The sequence below is a fragment of the Helianthus annuus genome, chromosome 3 (genome assembly GCF_002127325.2).
Source record: "Helianthus annuus cultivar XRQ/B chromosome 3, HanXRQr2.0-SUNRISE, whole genome shotgun sequence".
Lineage (NCBI taxonomy): Eukaryota > Viridiplantae > Streptophyta > Magnoliopsida > Asterales > Asteraceae > Helianthus > Helianthus annuus.
In genome coordinates, this window is record NC_035435.2 from 172,971,156 (window position 1) to 172,986,750 (window position 15,595).

The window sequence follows — 15,595 nt, forward strand, 5'->3', positions numbered from 1 at the left end:
TTTAATAAAAAAATGTTAAAAAAATAAAATAAAATAATTTGTGTGTTTTTTTTATTTTTTTAGATTTTTTTAGGTTTTTTGGGGGGGTTTAGTTTTTAGCATTTTAGCTTGGGTGGGTGGTGGGGGGGGGGGGGGTTAGGTTTTTTTAGGTTTTTGGGGTTGGGGGGGGGGGTTAGGTTTTTTTAGGTTTTTTTTTTTTTTTGGGGGGGGGGGTAGGTTTTTTTTAGGTTTTTGGGGGGTGGGGGGGGTTAGGTTTTTTTTAGGTTTTTGGGGGTAGGGGGTTAGGTTTTTTTAGGTTTTTGGGGGTGGGGGGGGGGGGGTTTAGGGTTTTTTTTAGGTTTTTGGGGGGTGGGGGGGGGGGTAGGTTTTTTTTAGGTTTTGGGGGGGGGGGGGGTGGGGGGTTTAGGTTTTTTTTGGGGGTGGGGGGAGTGGTTAGGTTTTCTTTAGGTATATTTGTAGAGTAACTTTGATAGTTATTGATACTTACAAAAATGCCACCTTGTCTTTTTGAGTTTTCCTTCAATTTGTATGTTTAGTATGTTAAGATTATTTGTACAAGAACTTTACCCTTACTCTTTAATATATAACAATGAGAAGTTACAAATACATTAAGCGAGATTTTTTTTTCTTTTAGTGTTCTTTTGTTTTTTTTTACTTTCACACTTCAACATTTAGCATTAACACTTATAACCCCTCAATATTTAGCATTAACATTTATAACCCCTCAATTTTCTAAAGAGTTTCTAATAAATTTTTACGTGCTTATTTTTATGTACGTATCAGTGTAAATTTAAGTTGTTTTACGTTTTAATGTAATTTATTTAATTTTTTTTGAAATGGGTAAGCTTAAATATAATATAATATGTTTATGTGCTTTTTTTTTACGTTTTTAGTTGGTTTACATTTTTAACATCAAATTCAAACAAATCAGGTCAAATATAAAACGTTTTCATTAGATAGTAAAAATTTGAGTTACTTTACGTTCTGACGCTACGACAATGCAATGTATCATTCTTTAACATAAAAAAACTTAATTTTCTTATGTACTTATTTTTATGTATGTGTCGGTATAAGTTAAAACTGGTTAACGTTTCAACGTAAATTTCTTTCGCAAATAAATCGGATCAAATATAACACGTTTCCGTGCTTATTTTTATGTACGTTTTTAGTTTCTCCACGTTGTAACTTAACTTTTGTTCAGAAAAAATCGGATCAAATATAATATGTTTTTATCATTAGACAGTACAAATTCAAGTTACTTTAAATTTCAAACCCGTCACAACGCTCCGGGAAACACAAAACATAAAATAATTATAAAATATTGATGTGATACATTAAATGTTAAACACAATCATTAATTAGTCACCAGAAATTGTCAAAACAGATAGATTCCAAACCAACCCCTCGAAAATATCCTTTTGACTCACTCTCTCTCTCTCTCCACATCCGAAACCGACTCCACTCCATCCAAATCTCACCATTCAATCATTTCACAAATCCCCTTTTCACTCACAAATCCTTCAGATCTGACGATCAAACCACAAACAATGGTCGTTAACAACCGGCCATTCAAAAACATGAAAAGGAGAGTAACCGCCGATCTCAACGACTTTCTCACCTTCCCTTCCGCCGAACACGCCGCCGGTAAACCCTTCAGAACCACCGTACGCGAGTTTTTACTCCGCCACGCGCTGCTACCGCCGCCGTCCTCGGTCCTACCGCACCTGCTGACGTGGCAGGTATTGTTTAGGGTTGGTGAACAGAACGGTGATGATTCGGTTTGTCTCGATGTGGTGGAGGAAGATGTGATCAGATCTAGATCTGTTTATTGTGATCAGTGCCGAGTTGTTGGTGAGTTAACTCAGTTTGACTCGGTCGTGTTGTTTTGGTTGTCTTCTAGAAATGTCTATTTGACAGCTGGCATGACGTGGATGTTAATTAGTTATAGTTATTAAGATGACGTGGATAATTTATTAATAGTAATATAATGGTTTTTTAATAGTTAATTTAATATATTAGGCAATTTTAAAGGTTATTGACATTTTAATGAAGATGATGTGATTAATTTAATAATGTAATATATTTTTTTAATAGTGGATTTGATATACTAGGCAATTTTAAAGGTTAGTGACATTTTAATTAAGATGACGTGGATAATTTAATAGTTAATTTGATATATTAGGCAATTTTAAAGGTTATTGACATTTTTAATTAAGATGATGTGATTAATTTAATAATAATCTAATATTTTTTAATAGTGGATTTGATATATTAGGCAATTTTAAAGGTTAGTGACATTTTAATTAAGATGACGTGGATAATTTAATAATAATATAATAACTTTTTTGTAGTTGATTTGATATATTAGGCAATTTTAAAGGTTAGTGATATTTTATAGAGTTAAAGGTAATTTGATGAGTACTATTTTAAGTAATTAAAAAAAATATCAATAATTGAGCAATAAAATAAGAATTAATGGTGACTCATATTACTTGGATATGATATGATTGATGGTGACTCGTAGTGGTGGGGTTAACCACATTCGTGTGTGTTCTTTTTGCTATGTGTGTGTCAATCACTTTCAATAAAGTGTAGAATATTATTTGTTTTTAATTTTTACAAGCATTAATTGTTTAATGTTATTCATCATATGATATGATATTTTTGTCAGAGTTAAATGTCATTTTGGTCCGTCCGTTTTAACAGTTTAGTTCAAAGGTTTGAAACGTTGCCATTTTAGTCCAAATAGTTTCAAATGTTGTCATTTTAGTCCATTGGATTAACTCAATCCCTTTATTCTGTTAAGTAACTAGAAGGGTATTTTAGTCGTTTTATATGTAATTCTGTTAACTAGAAGGGCAATTCGACCGTACAAAAGGATCGGATTACCCTTCTAGCTAACAGAAAAAATGGACAGAGTTAACCCAGTGGACTAAAATGGCAACGTTTCAAACCTTTGGACTAAACTGGCAAAATGGCTCAAACCATAGGGACTAAAATGGCGTTTAACTCTTTTTGTAAATATCTAACATGGTTCATAAGCTTTTTGAAGGCATTAAATTTGTATATGATATTTTGATAATATCTAAAATGATTCATAAACTTTTTGAAGGCATTAAATTTGTTTGACAAGGAGTAATTTCGTTGCGGACCACAAAAAAGTGGGAACCTAAGAAACGCTAATTTTACATGTAAAATTTTTTAGAGTGAATTTCAAGTTTTGTCCTTTATCTTTAGGCCACTTTGCAAGTTTTGTCCTTTATGTTTAAATTTGACGAGTTTTGTCCTTCATGTTTAAAAATCAAGCACGTTTTACCCTTTATGTTTAAAAATCAAACACGATTTGTCCTTTATGTTTAAAAAATCAAGCACGTTTTGTCCTTAAAAATCAAGCATAAAGGACAAAACGTGCTTGATTTTTAAACATAAAGGACAAAACTCGTCAAATTTAAACACAAAGGACAAAACTTGCAAAGTGGCCTAAAAATAAAGGACAAAACTTGAAATTCACTCAATTTTAAAAAAAAAAATGTTTTTTACATAGAAAAAAATCAGTTTTACATGATTTATTCGGAACTTTTTCATGTAAACACATATAGAAACCGTTCGAATAAAAAATTATTGAGTAAATTACTTTTTGAGTCCCTGTGTTTTAGTAGTGTTAACTAGAGGTGTACAAATCGGTTTTTTTTTGAAAACCGGTTACGGTTATTAACCGGACCGGTTTTTTTCGTTCAAAACAATAACCGGTTTTTTTAATAACCGGTTTCGGTTACTAACCGGTTTTTCAAGTCCAAAACACTAACTGGTGTAACCGGTTGGGACCGGTTTTTAACCGGTTTTTTTCAAAAAAACCGGTTTTTTACCGGTTTTCTTAAAACCGGTTTCGGTTAGTAACAGCGTTTTTGGGATCAATAATAGTAACCGGTCACCAACCGGCGGTTCGGTTATAAAACCGGACCGGTTATAAAAAAAACCGGTTAAAAAAAACCGGTTTCGGTTTTTTTTCCGGTTTCGGTTCTAAAACCGGTTTTTTTGTACACCTCTATTGTTAACCACTTGAGTCCAAAATCAAAAAGATTAACGCCCTGAGTCCCTAACCGTTTATTTTATAACGTTTTGAGTCCAATTTTTTACATGTAAAACGATTTTTATGGGGTTTTTTTTCATGGTTCTTCAGTTCCGCATTGAACCTTACACTTGTTTGATATTCATATATATTTTGTTTCTAGTTTATTTCTTTGTATATTTCAATGCTACGTCGTATTGATGTTTTTAAAGTTTAACCCTTGCGGCCTTACCTCTCCCCTGTTTTTTTTTTTTTTTTTTTTTTTTTTGTATATTATTAATGAATATACTTGATATATGAAGGATGGAGTGGGAACCCAGTATGTGGGAAGAGATACCATTTCATAATAAAGGCTGATGGGGCTTCCATTGGTGCCTACAATAAGCCATGTGCTGCTTGTGGTGCTTTTCTTCATTTGTCTGACCCAAGGTCTGCTCTTATTTTTATCCAAACTATATAAAGTAGAGTAAACTTCCGTTTTGCTCCCTGTGGTTTGGTCATTTTAACGGTTTTGCTCCAATAGTTTAAAAATAGCCATTTTCCTCCCTGATCTTTCGAGTTTGTCGCCAGTTTGCTCCCTAATCTTTTGAGTTTGTCGCCAGTTTCCTCCCTGATGGAATTAGAGGCTGGGAGCAAAATGAAGATAAGTTAGAAAAATCAGGGAGGAAAATGGCTATTTTTAAACTATTGGAGCAAAACCGTTAAAATGACCAAACCACAGGGAGCAATACGGAAGTTTACTCTGTAAAGTAATAGGCTTTAGAATGACATGTGGTGTTAAAGGTGTATGTAAAATTTTGGAATAGAGTAAACTTCTGTTTTGCTCCCTGTGGTTTGGTCATTTTAACGGTTTTGCTCAAATAGTTTAAAAATAGCCATTTTCATCCCTGATATATCAAGTTTGTCGCAAGTTTGCTCCCTAATCTTTTGAGTTTGTCGCCAGTTTCCTCCCTGAGGGAGTTAGAGACTGGGAGCAAAATGAAGATAAGTTAGAGAAATCAAGGAGGAAAATGACTATTTTTAAACTATTGGAGCAAAACCGTTAAAATGACCAAACCACAGGGAGCAAAACAGAAGTTTACTCTTTGGAATACAAAGTAATGGATTTGATGCCAAGCATTCGCTTTAATACGCATGAATCTTGAACATTTGCAGGTGCAAGTCATGTAACCATGTCATGACTACTGAAGATATCGAGGATTGGATGTATAACCAGTTGGATTATACCACTCATCTGTTACATGGTGTGGTCCATATGAACGGTTATGGTCACATCCTCCGTGTCAATGGTAGAGAAGGCGGATCTTGGCTCCTTTCAGGCCGTCATATCATGGACTTCTGGGATCGCCTTTGCAAAGTTCTTGGAGTCAGGTTAGGGATATTTCCATTACTAAAGGTTATTTTTGCGACTTTCGCGAGGGTTGGTTACTTTTGTGACTTTCGGCCAAAGGTTTGTTTTTGACTTTTTCCGCATTTAGATCTAAAAGGTTTGAAACCTTGCCAATTTCGTCCGGCTCGTTAACTCCATCCAATTTTCTCCGTTAACTGAGGGGCATTTTCGTCTTTTTAGACATTTTTTGTGATGATTAAAGGGTTTGGGTGGGGAGAAAGTCAATAGAGGTGGATCTTTATAACTGATAGTGTTTTTTATTTTAATAAAAATGTTTAAAAAGACGGAAATGCCCCTCATTTAACGTAGAAAAATGAATGGAGTTAACCAGTCGGATGAAAATGGCAAGATTTCAAACCTTTTGGATCCAGATACAGAAAAACAAACCTTTGGACGAAAGCCGCAAAACTGGCTAAACCCTCGGGGACAAAAATGGCATTTTATTTTATCATAAATTCATTGTTTCTAATATGTTTTTTTTTATTTTAATTTCTAAACAGACAGGTGAGTGTTATGGATGTATCAAAAAAGTACGGTTTAGAGTTCCGGTTGCTTCACTCAGTAATTAAGGGTCATCCATGGTACGGTGATTGGGGTTACGAGTTTGGTGGCGGAAGTTACGCGATTACTCATGAAGCGTACGATAACGCAATTGAAACCCTTGCAAACATGCCATTATCTACCTTGTCTTCTCAAGGGCGTAAACCTAGAACACGTTTACACGACTTGATTGCGTTTTACCAATCATTGTCGGATCAGGAACTTGTAACTAGTAGAGATCTTTTCCGTTACTTAACTACATTATTACATGACGCGAACAAAAACCGGACAATGGTTGATTATAGGACAGCCAAAAAGGTTAAATCGAGTGATTCGAGGGTGGTGTGTGTTTGGAACATGAGTGATATTGTTCGTGTTGAAGAAGCAATGTTTAGAGTGTTGAAAGCAGTTAGTGGGTCTTGTTGGGTGAGCTGGGGGTCCCTACGTGGGGCCGTTTGTCGAGTGGGCCGTCCTGAGCTTTTGGATTATTGTCTTAAGGAACTTAAAGGCAAACGGGCAGCTGATGGGATGGTGGTTAATGCACGATCTAATCCGGATTCCGGTACTCTTGAATACAGGTTAACACTTCACTCTGATATATGTTTTCATAACCAGCTTATGTAAGTCCAGCAAAAAGCATTAAAGCTCAAATCTTGTTCATTATTATTATTACTAATATTATTAAGAGTAAATTACGTTTTTGGCCCCTGTGGTTATATCACTTTTACTATATTAGCCCAAAATAAGAATTTTTAACATATCTGCCCCCATGGTCTCTATAACTAACCATTTTGGCCCCCATGATCTCTAAGACTTAGGGGCCAAAATGGTTAGTTATATAGACCATGGGGGCAGATATGTTAAAAATTCTTATTTTGGGCTAATATAGTATAAGTGATATAACCACAGGGGCCAAAAACGTAATTTACTCTATTATTAATATTAATTAATATAACAAAAGAGTGTGTTTTAGGAATAATACCTAAGACACAACTCTATTTTTATTGTTTTTTATTTTGCCAAATTTACAACAATGCCGTCTAACCCATGGTTTTTTTTTCTTTTTGTTTACCCCCCCCCCCCCCCCCCAAACTTTGGGTCAAATATAATACGCTTCGTGTTTATGTACGTTTTTGGTTGGTAGGTTTTGTTTGGAAACGAGTCGGGTCAAATATAATACGTTTTCACTAGGCGATATAATTTTAAGTTACTTTACGTTTCGACTCCGCTGGAACGCGTGGTACCATTCTTTAACGTAAAAAAAACACTATTTTCTTACGTGCTGAGTCATGTCAAATATAGTACGTTTCCGTGCTTATTTTCATGTGCGTTTTTCAGTTGGTCTACATTTGACGTACATTTTGTTCGAAAACTGGTTAAATATTTAATGATATAAGTTTGAGTTACTTTAAGTTTTGACGCCGCCGCAACACGCGGCAGGTCCAAATGCTAATTAAAACTATTTGAGGGTGAATGTGACCTAGCCCATGAGCCCGTATTAAAAGTCAACTATTAACAAACTTGTCTGACCAATCCATTTTGCTTGCTATATCCTAAATGTGTATCGTGGGTCTAACTGGAATAATTTCGTCGATCAACGCAGGCTTGAACCTGGTAGCAGTATAGATTCGAGCGATGACATGAACAATTGCGCACTCACAAGTTGCCCATCTGAAGATACGTTAATGCGAGATCTAAAATACTTATACGAAGCTCTCCTCCACCCTCAGTTAATGGTAAATTATATACCTTTAACAAAGAGGGGTACGATGGTAAATTCAGCTAGCAAAATTCTAGATTGCAAGCAGTTCGTGAAGAACTACCACCCGGAAAAGTCATTTTCAGAAGCCAACCCGTATTCCATCATACTGTCATGTAAACCCGTACTCAGTGAACAAACCGAAGAAAATATTATAAACGCACCTCCTGAACACGTAATCCTCCCCCCTGATGCGACTGTTCAGGACGTAAAAGTTGAAGTATCAAAAGCTTTTCAAGAAGTTTATTTGATTCTGAGACGGTTTCAAGGGGAAGAGCTTGTTGAATATAGAGGTGTTGATGAATCCACCCAAATCAAGCTTCTGGTCGGGTCAAACACGGAGACGGCGGTCAACGTTCTCGGGAAGTGTCTAGGGAAGAACGGGTTAACTAGGTTTAGAATGGAACGAGGGGAGGAAACGTGGACGTTGGATTGTAGCTGCGGGGCTAAAGACGATGATGGTGAGCGGATGTTGGCATGTGATGTGTGTGGTGTATGGCAACATACGCGATGCGCTGGTATTCCTGATTGTGACGTCGTGCCTGCGCAGTTTGTTTGCGGCAAATGTGGTGGCGGCGGTGGTGAGATTTGTGGTGGTGGCGACGGTGATGTGGTGGATTCGGTTAGGGATGGTGGTGGTTTGCATTTTAGTGGCTGATTTTGTATATGTTACCGATGGTTTTGTGTTATTTTGGTGTATGAGGCTTTATATGTTCTAATGTGGAGTGAAATGGTGTAAATATTTTAGGTTAGGATTGATTAGCCTCTAGAATAAAACACTAGCCGTTGATCTTCTTACCATATTATCAGAAACAAATTAATAAAAAAAACTTTAAAGAGCATGAAAATGGTTTATTCTAGATTGTAGATGATTTTAGCTTTTGAAAATACGTTACTGTCACCCTTCGTCGCCGATCCTCCAGTCATTTCCCCCCACCCCCCCCCCCCCCTCCGTCCTCTGCTGCGGCGTCCTCTCCGGCTAGAAACGGACGATGGTGACGCCCCTCCCCCTCTCTCACACACCTATGCATACAACTTATATATATACATTTTACGTCTCCATCCTCTTTGCTCCATTCTCACACCCGATTTACGTGACGTCTACGTAGTAGATCATCCTCCAAGGGAGGACCATCACCATACCGCATAGCCTAACTCCACACTCATTTTCCCTCGCACTCATTTTCATTGTGATAGCTACAATACACTGTCCAAATTACAAAAATGCACTTATTTTAACTTAAATTATTATATAGTAAATACAAAATAAGTGCTTCAAAAGCTATTTTAGTAGTTTCACAACTTTTATAAATAAACATTTTCTTACACAACTTCTAGATTAGTTTACAAGTGTTAATTCACTAGTTTTAATTCGCTACATATAGGTTGTTTATCCAAACTTTCTCTGACTTTTGTAATTCTAGATTAACATTATTTTGTTATTATGTTCATTACATTTTATGTATTTAAAACTAAAGTAAACAAATCACAATTATTAAAACTATATGATATACTTTTCTTTAATATTATTTTTGTTCTTTACGGTGACGAACCAAAGTCAAGGTCTTAACAATTTCAGTAGTGGTATTCATACCGTTTTACGATAAACTATATGAATTGTATTCACGATGGGGAATATTTTTTTACATCGCAAACCATAGTGAATATTAATATTGTGACACCGAATTGCTAACATCCTAAGAATATTGGTACAACAAATTAGAAACTCGATATTCTTTTTAACACAACACGACTTTTTTTTCTCTTTCGATTATGACAACTTTATGCTTTTGGGTTATATCTTTCGATTGTCATACCGAATATTGCTTTCATACTGAATCGATTAGATACCAACCGAATTACCGTCGCGAAGTACGTTGGAAACCTACTAGTTATAGTAAAAATAAAACAGCATTTTTAATTAAAAAATAAAGGTAAAATATTTGTATTAATTTTTTTAGTAAAACAAAACTGAAAAAAAATAAAATATCTCAACAATTAAAAAATATATTCAGTACTTTAAAGGTTTATTTTGAATGAATAATGAATTTAAATAATCTCAACTACTAACTGTTGGTTGACAACGGACCTAACTTAAAAAATAACCAGTGTTAGACTGGTAGTCCCACATTTTCATATATTCTAAACCAGTGGACTTTTAATAAGAGAAAAAGAAAAGGAGACAAAAAGAAATTAAAGTTTTGTTAGTAAAAGTCCATTTGTTTACAATATGTGAAAAGGTAGAACCATAACTAGTTGTGTTTGAAATTGGAACTCTTGCCGCCCAACAGCTACAGTTGTAATTATTAAAATCAATTATTCATATTTTGAAAATGATATACGAATTTATCTTGTTACACAAACTAAATAATTTCTTAATAGAATTAGTTTGTATGTTAAAACAATCTTATCCAATATTATAAAAGGTAACTCAATCGATTATAAATATCTTTCCAAATTTATTCACTAAAGTCGGTTGTTATTACATGGAATACAAAACGATGCTTATTATATTATATAAAATATTAAAAGCCAACCAAAATTTATGTTATTATGTGCAGTTGCACATATATACTTCAATCACAAATATACGTACATATATGCATAATTTCCTTGTACAAATATACATACTAGATATATTTCTTTTATCTCAATCTTGTCATTTATATATGTTTTGAAATTTTATCTCTTGTAACTTTGCAAAAATTAGATAAAGAAAAGAATAAAAGGAAAATGGATCTTACAATTTTTAGTCTTAAAGATTTTTTTTAACGAAAATAAGTTTTATTACCATTTTTAAATGTCTCTCCATAATCTATAAATGTCGGAACCAATTCATATTTTTTCATCAACTCAAATCATTCTCTTTTCATACTCGATCTCTCATGGTAATATGTGTTTCTGTTCTTCATAGCTTCTTGCTACGTTAATTTAACTAGTTTTGTTTTATTAAATTAAATAAATTGTTGATTGTGTTTCTGTTCTTCTTCGTAGCTTCTTGCTGCGTTTCCGTTGCCGTTAAAAAAAAAATAGTTACATGTTTTTGTTTATCGATCGAATGTAGGCTTCTTATAACTCAGCAGTCGCGGTTACATTCATTCTCAGTCTCGTCACAATCGGATACATGGTTTTCAAGCAGCCTCGGATTTTTTCTACCATAAAACATGAATTTGATGTTAAGGATGTTGAAGGTGTTGGAGGTGTTTCTTTGGTAATAAATTAAGTTCTGTTTATTATACATACTTCCAACTTTAATTTATTTAATTTCAATGTGTATTTGTAGGAGCAAGATCTGCTTAGTAAATGGTATGCAGCATGTCATTCAACCAACGGTCAATTTACGTTGTCCAACATTCATATTGGGCCTGTGACTTTCCAAGGCCCATGCCCTGCTAACAGAAACAAGATGGTTGTCAATGTGAGTAAACAAATATCAAAATTCATATACACGATATTATTACGGGTAAATTACAAAAAAAAAAAAAAAAAAAAAGTCTCATGTTTACATCAAATTGCAAAGTGTGTTCTTTATTTTAAAAAATTACAAAAAAAAATGTATTTTATGTTTTAAAATTCTTGCATGGTATGTCCTCTAGCCATAGCTCTGATAATTTTCTTGGTTAATTCTGACCAAGTAAACCCCACATGAGGGTATTTTGGTCTTTTCCCATCCTAATACAAGAAAACAAACAAAACTCACATGAGGGTGTTTTGGTCTTTTCCTATTCAAAATACCTTCATGTGGAGTCTATTTGGTCAGATTTAATCAAGAAAATTAACCGAGTTATGGCCCCAAAAAACATAACATGCAAGGGTTTGAAAACATAAAGTAATTTTTTTGTAATTTTTGAAGGTAAATGACACACTTTGCAATCTGGTGTAAACACAAAAAAACGTTTTTTTTTTTTTTTGTGTAATTTACCCTATTATAATTCGTATACTATGAAAAACAATATTAATTTTCATGGGTGCGCTTTTTTTTCTAACATGTGAGATTTGAACTTGAGACCTACGTGATAATAGGTTGTGGGGAGCGTTGTAGCGAAACCGAAGAGCGCATGGCCACCTAACAACAGCGATACATGGATTAAGTTTGAACATGTCGAAAACCTTGTTATAACTGGAACCGGAAATTTTAATGGGCAAGGGTTAGATTGGTGGAACTCATGTGGGGGGAAGGTATTTAGTACTTAATTACTTTAATTTAAATCAATCTTCTTATAAATTAATCATAACTTTAACCATGGAATTTTTTTTATTTATTCAATCTTCTGTTGATTTGCAGCTTCGCTCTTGTGAAACTAATCCCACGGTAAGAGATTAATTAACATTTAAAGTTAATAACTTTTTATTATAATGTTGATGAAATCGGTTTATTATTATTATTCTTATTATTATTATTATTATTATTATTATTATTATTATTATTATTATTATTTTTGTAGGCATTGGCGTTTAATGATTGTCGCGGGCTGTTGCTCGACAGAGTGACCTCAATAAACAGTCCGAGAAATCATATATCTATAAACGCTTGCAACGGCGCTACCATCTCGAACATCAATATAATGGCACCAAATAGTAGTCCTAACACCGATGGCATCGATATTTCGAATATTAATGGTGTTAACATTAACGGTGGACACATTGGGACCGGTATGTATGTACACTCTTTTAAGATTTTTTTTTTCTTTTTTTTTTACTTCAAATATAAATATATTTTTTAAACGGCAATTTTCTTTTTATTCTAGTGGTATGTGGGACTTGAACCCACTTCAAATATATAATTTTGGTTGTTTAATTTTCAGGCGACGATTGCATTGCAATCAATGGTAATAGCTTCAACATCAACATTACTAATTTAAATTGTGGCCCTGGCCATGGCATAAGGTTAGTTTTATTTTATCACATTAATTTAGTTGTAACTAATTAATCTTTTAGTTATTATGATTTTATATCATTAACAAATTAAACTATATATTATGCTTTGGGTTTTTTTTTTTTTTCAAGTGTTGGAAGCCTAGGAAGGAACGGTGCCAAGGATGTTGTACGTAACATCAGGGTCATCGGCGCAACCTTTAGCGGTACTCAAAACGGAGTTAGGATCAAGACCGTGCCGGTATATTAAATAAAGGGTATTTTTACATATTTCCCCGTCTTAAAAGGGCTCTTTTAGAAAGGGGAAATGTGTAAAAAAACCCTTAAATAATTAATTATAATTATTCTTTCAGGGAGGATCGGGTTCTGCAAGCCAAATAACATTTAGCAACATAACAATGGTGAATGTGCAAAATCCGATCATACTTTCTCAGTTCTATTGCCCTCATGTCGATCCTAAAGATTGCAAAAACAAGGTGTGTGTATATATATATGTCGTATATCTTGTTACATGTACATTAGTATGTGCATTTCAACTAGTAATATGACCTCACGCGTTGAGGCGATAACTTGATTGTATTGGTCCGTTTTATTACGGTACCAACAGTTTGTATAGTGACAAAAAGAGACAACGCAACATACGTAACTTTGTATAAGAAAAACAAAAAATAAACAGCGTTGATAACCTTTGTAGCTTAAAGCGCAGAGGGTGTAGGTAACTTTATTAAAATTTAGAGGATGTAGTGTAAATTTGCAAAAAAACGAAAATATATTTTTATTAAAACTGAGGGATCGTTTAATAATTTATTAAAATTAAGAGGGTGTAAATGAAATTATGAAGTAAAAGACAAAAGTTATTTACTACTCTGAACACATAAGAAACAAAGGTTGTACTCTACGCTTATAAAATTATAAATCACAGTTAACAAAAGTTGATAATTGTATGTTAGTTAATTAACGTTTTTTCTTATAATAATTTTTTTTAATGAAATTGCAGCGACAAATGGTTCATATAAGTGGCGTTTCGTTTGAAGATATCCATGGGACTTGTACCACACCGAATGCTATTGACATCAACTGCAGCGAGAATCTGAATAGTTGCGTTGGCATCACTCTCAAGAAAATCAACATACAAGCTGCCAACGGGTCTTTCAATGCTGGATCGAGATGCGTAGATACTAATGTCCAGATCATCGGAAGCGTGTTTCCTCGTGTGACTTGTATTCGAGCACCACACATTATTGAGATGCCACTGGATTATGACTACATCGAAAGCGAACCAGCATTAGCAACAAACTAGTTCTAACTAGTAGACTAGAATTAAGCATACATGTTTTTTAGTTATGTTGATACATTGATTGATGATTAGCCTATGTAAATAGATAATAGTCTCTTATAATATATTTATTAATTGGTGAAAGAAAGCAGTTCAACAATATTATTCTGTTTTTACCCTTCCTCAAATCAACAAAAAACTTTTATGGTTTTTCTTTACTTGTTGTAAAAATACCATGCATTTTATTGGGGCAAAGTGGATTTTAATAATTCGAGCTGGCTCTTTTTGGCCGATAATAATCCCAACTCAGTTAATTATCCACAATAATCTGAACTCTTCCATTTTGTTTATAAAATAGTCCACCGTTAAAAAAACATAACGGAGTTAAGTTTTTTTTTTCCAAATTACAAACCTATGTTTTCGGATTTTTTATAAGAACGAGGATACGAGTCGATTGATGTAGACTTACCTCAAGACAATGCTCTAAACAACGAAAATGGTGCTTCAATTCGGGTGTTTGAACTTCTAATTAACAAAAATCAAGTTCTTTAGAGCACTGTTTCGAGGTAAGTTTTACATAATCGACTCATATCCTCGTTCTGAGCAAAAGGCCGAAAACATTGGTTTGTAGTTTAGAAAAAACTTAACTCCGTTATGTTTTTTTTAACGGCGAACTATTTTACAAACAAAATGGAAGAATTCGGATTATTGTGGGTAATTAACTGAGTCGGGATTATTATCGGATAGCCCGTTCGAATTATTAAAATCCAATTTGTTATTTTATTTTAGTATTTTTTTCTTAAATATTGCTTTGTTATTCTTAATTGTATAAATATTTTTTGTTTCTCACTTGGTTTTGTAAAGTAACATTTTTTTTTTTAAAGAAGGAATTATTAGTAAAAAAGATTTAAGTTGAAAAATTTATCACCGTACTTGCAATGTGTTCAACATCGACAATTCGACCTCAATCTTTGATATTACGACTTGTTTCAGGCTTAGTTTTTGTGGGGTTTTGACTAGTTGGACCCTAGTCTAGAGTTGCCAGCCCACAAGTTGACCTCACGTAACCCAAACACGACCGGTGAGCTAAATAGGTTCACAAGTCAACAAGTTTTAGAGAAACTAAAAAAACATATGCAAATGACTGGAAATTCGATAAAAATTTAACTGAGTTTGAAGTAATGCGTTCGGGCTATAAACAGAAACGACATGTGACTAACACGGCTAAAATTGTGTCTTAATTAGTTCAACCCCTCTACCCATTTATGGAACGCATAACTTATATAACTAAATGTGTTAAATAGGTTGACTTAGACCTTTACGTGTATATGCAGGGGCGAAGGATTTAAGGGGCGGGGAGGGGTGCCCGCCCCCCGAACTTTTCGGTCAGTAGTATTATATGTGTACGTTTCGTATAGGATTTTGTAGGTATATACGTTTTCGACCCCCCGGTTTTATAAAAAAAAATTAGGTATTTATGTTTTCGACCCCCTCGGTTTTAATTTTTTTTATTTATATAGCCCAAATAAAGTATTTAATTAGTTCAAATATTATAGCCCAAATCATTATATTTGGTAGAATAGTAGAATATATAATATATATATAACCCAAATCAAATCATTATATAGCCCAAGTTTTAAAGCCAACCATATCCAAAAAAAACCAAATTCATTTAATTTAGGACAT

The 15,595-nt window shown here is 33.9% G+C and overlaps 2 protein-coding genes across 2 annotated transcripts; both read left to right on the forward strand.

The window, feature by feature from the left end:
- The first annotated feature begins 1,383 nt into the window (after positions 1-1,383).
- On the forward strand, positions 1,384-8,606 carry LOC110930930 (PHD finger protein At1g33420). The gene is made up of 5 exons (XM_022174318.2): positions 1,384-1,851; positions 4,372-4,498; positions 5,225-5,440; positions 5,960-6,577; positions 7,603-8,606. The coding sequence occupies exons 1-5, from the start codon at positions 1,548-1,550 to the stop codon at positions 8,414-8,416; spliced, it is 2,079 nt and encodes a 692-aa protein (XP_022030010.1). The 5' UTR covers positions 1,384-1,547; the 3' UTR covers positions 8,417-8,606.
- A 2,276-nt stretch (positions 8,607-10,882) lies between these two features.
- LOC110932634 (probable polygalacturonase At3g15720) lies at positions 10,883-13,933 on the forward strand. Its single transcript, XM_022175956.1, has 9 exons — positions 10,883-10,969; positions 11,042-11,176; positions 11,782-11,937; positions 12,044-12,070; positions 12,204-12,411; positions 12,564-12,645; positions 12,766-12,874; positions 12,987-13,109; positions 13,631-13,933. Exons 1-9 carry the CDS (start codon positions 10,883-10,885, stop codon positions 13,931-13,933), a joined length of 1,230 nt encoding a protein of 409 aa, XP_022031648.1.
- The last annotated feature ends 1,662 nt before the right edge of the window (positions 13,934-15,595 follow it).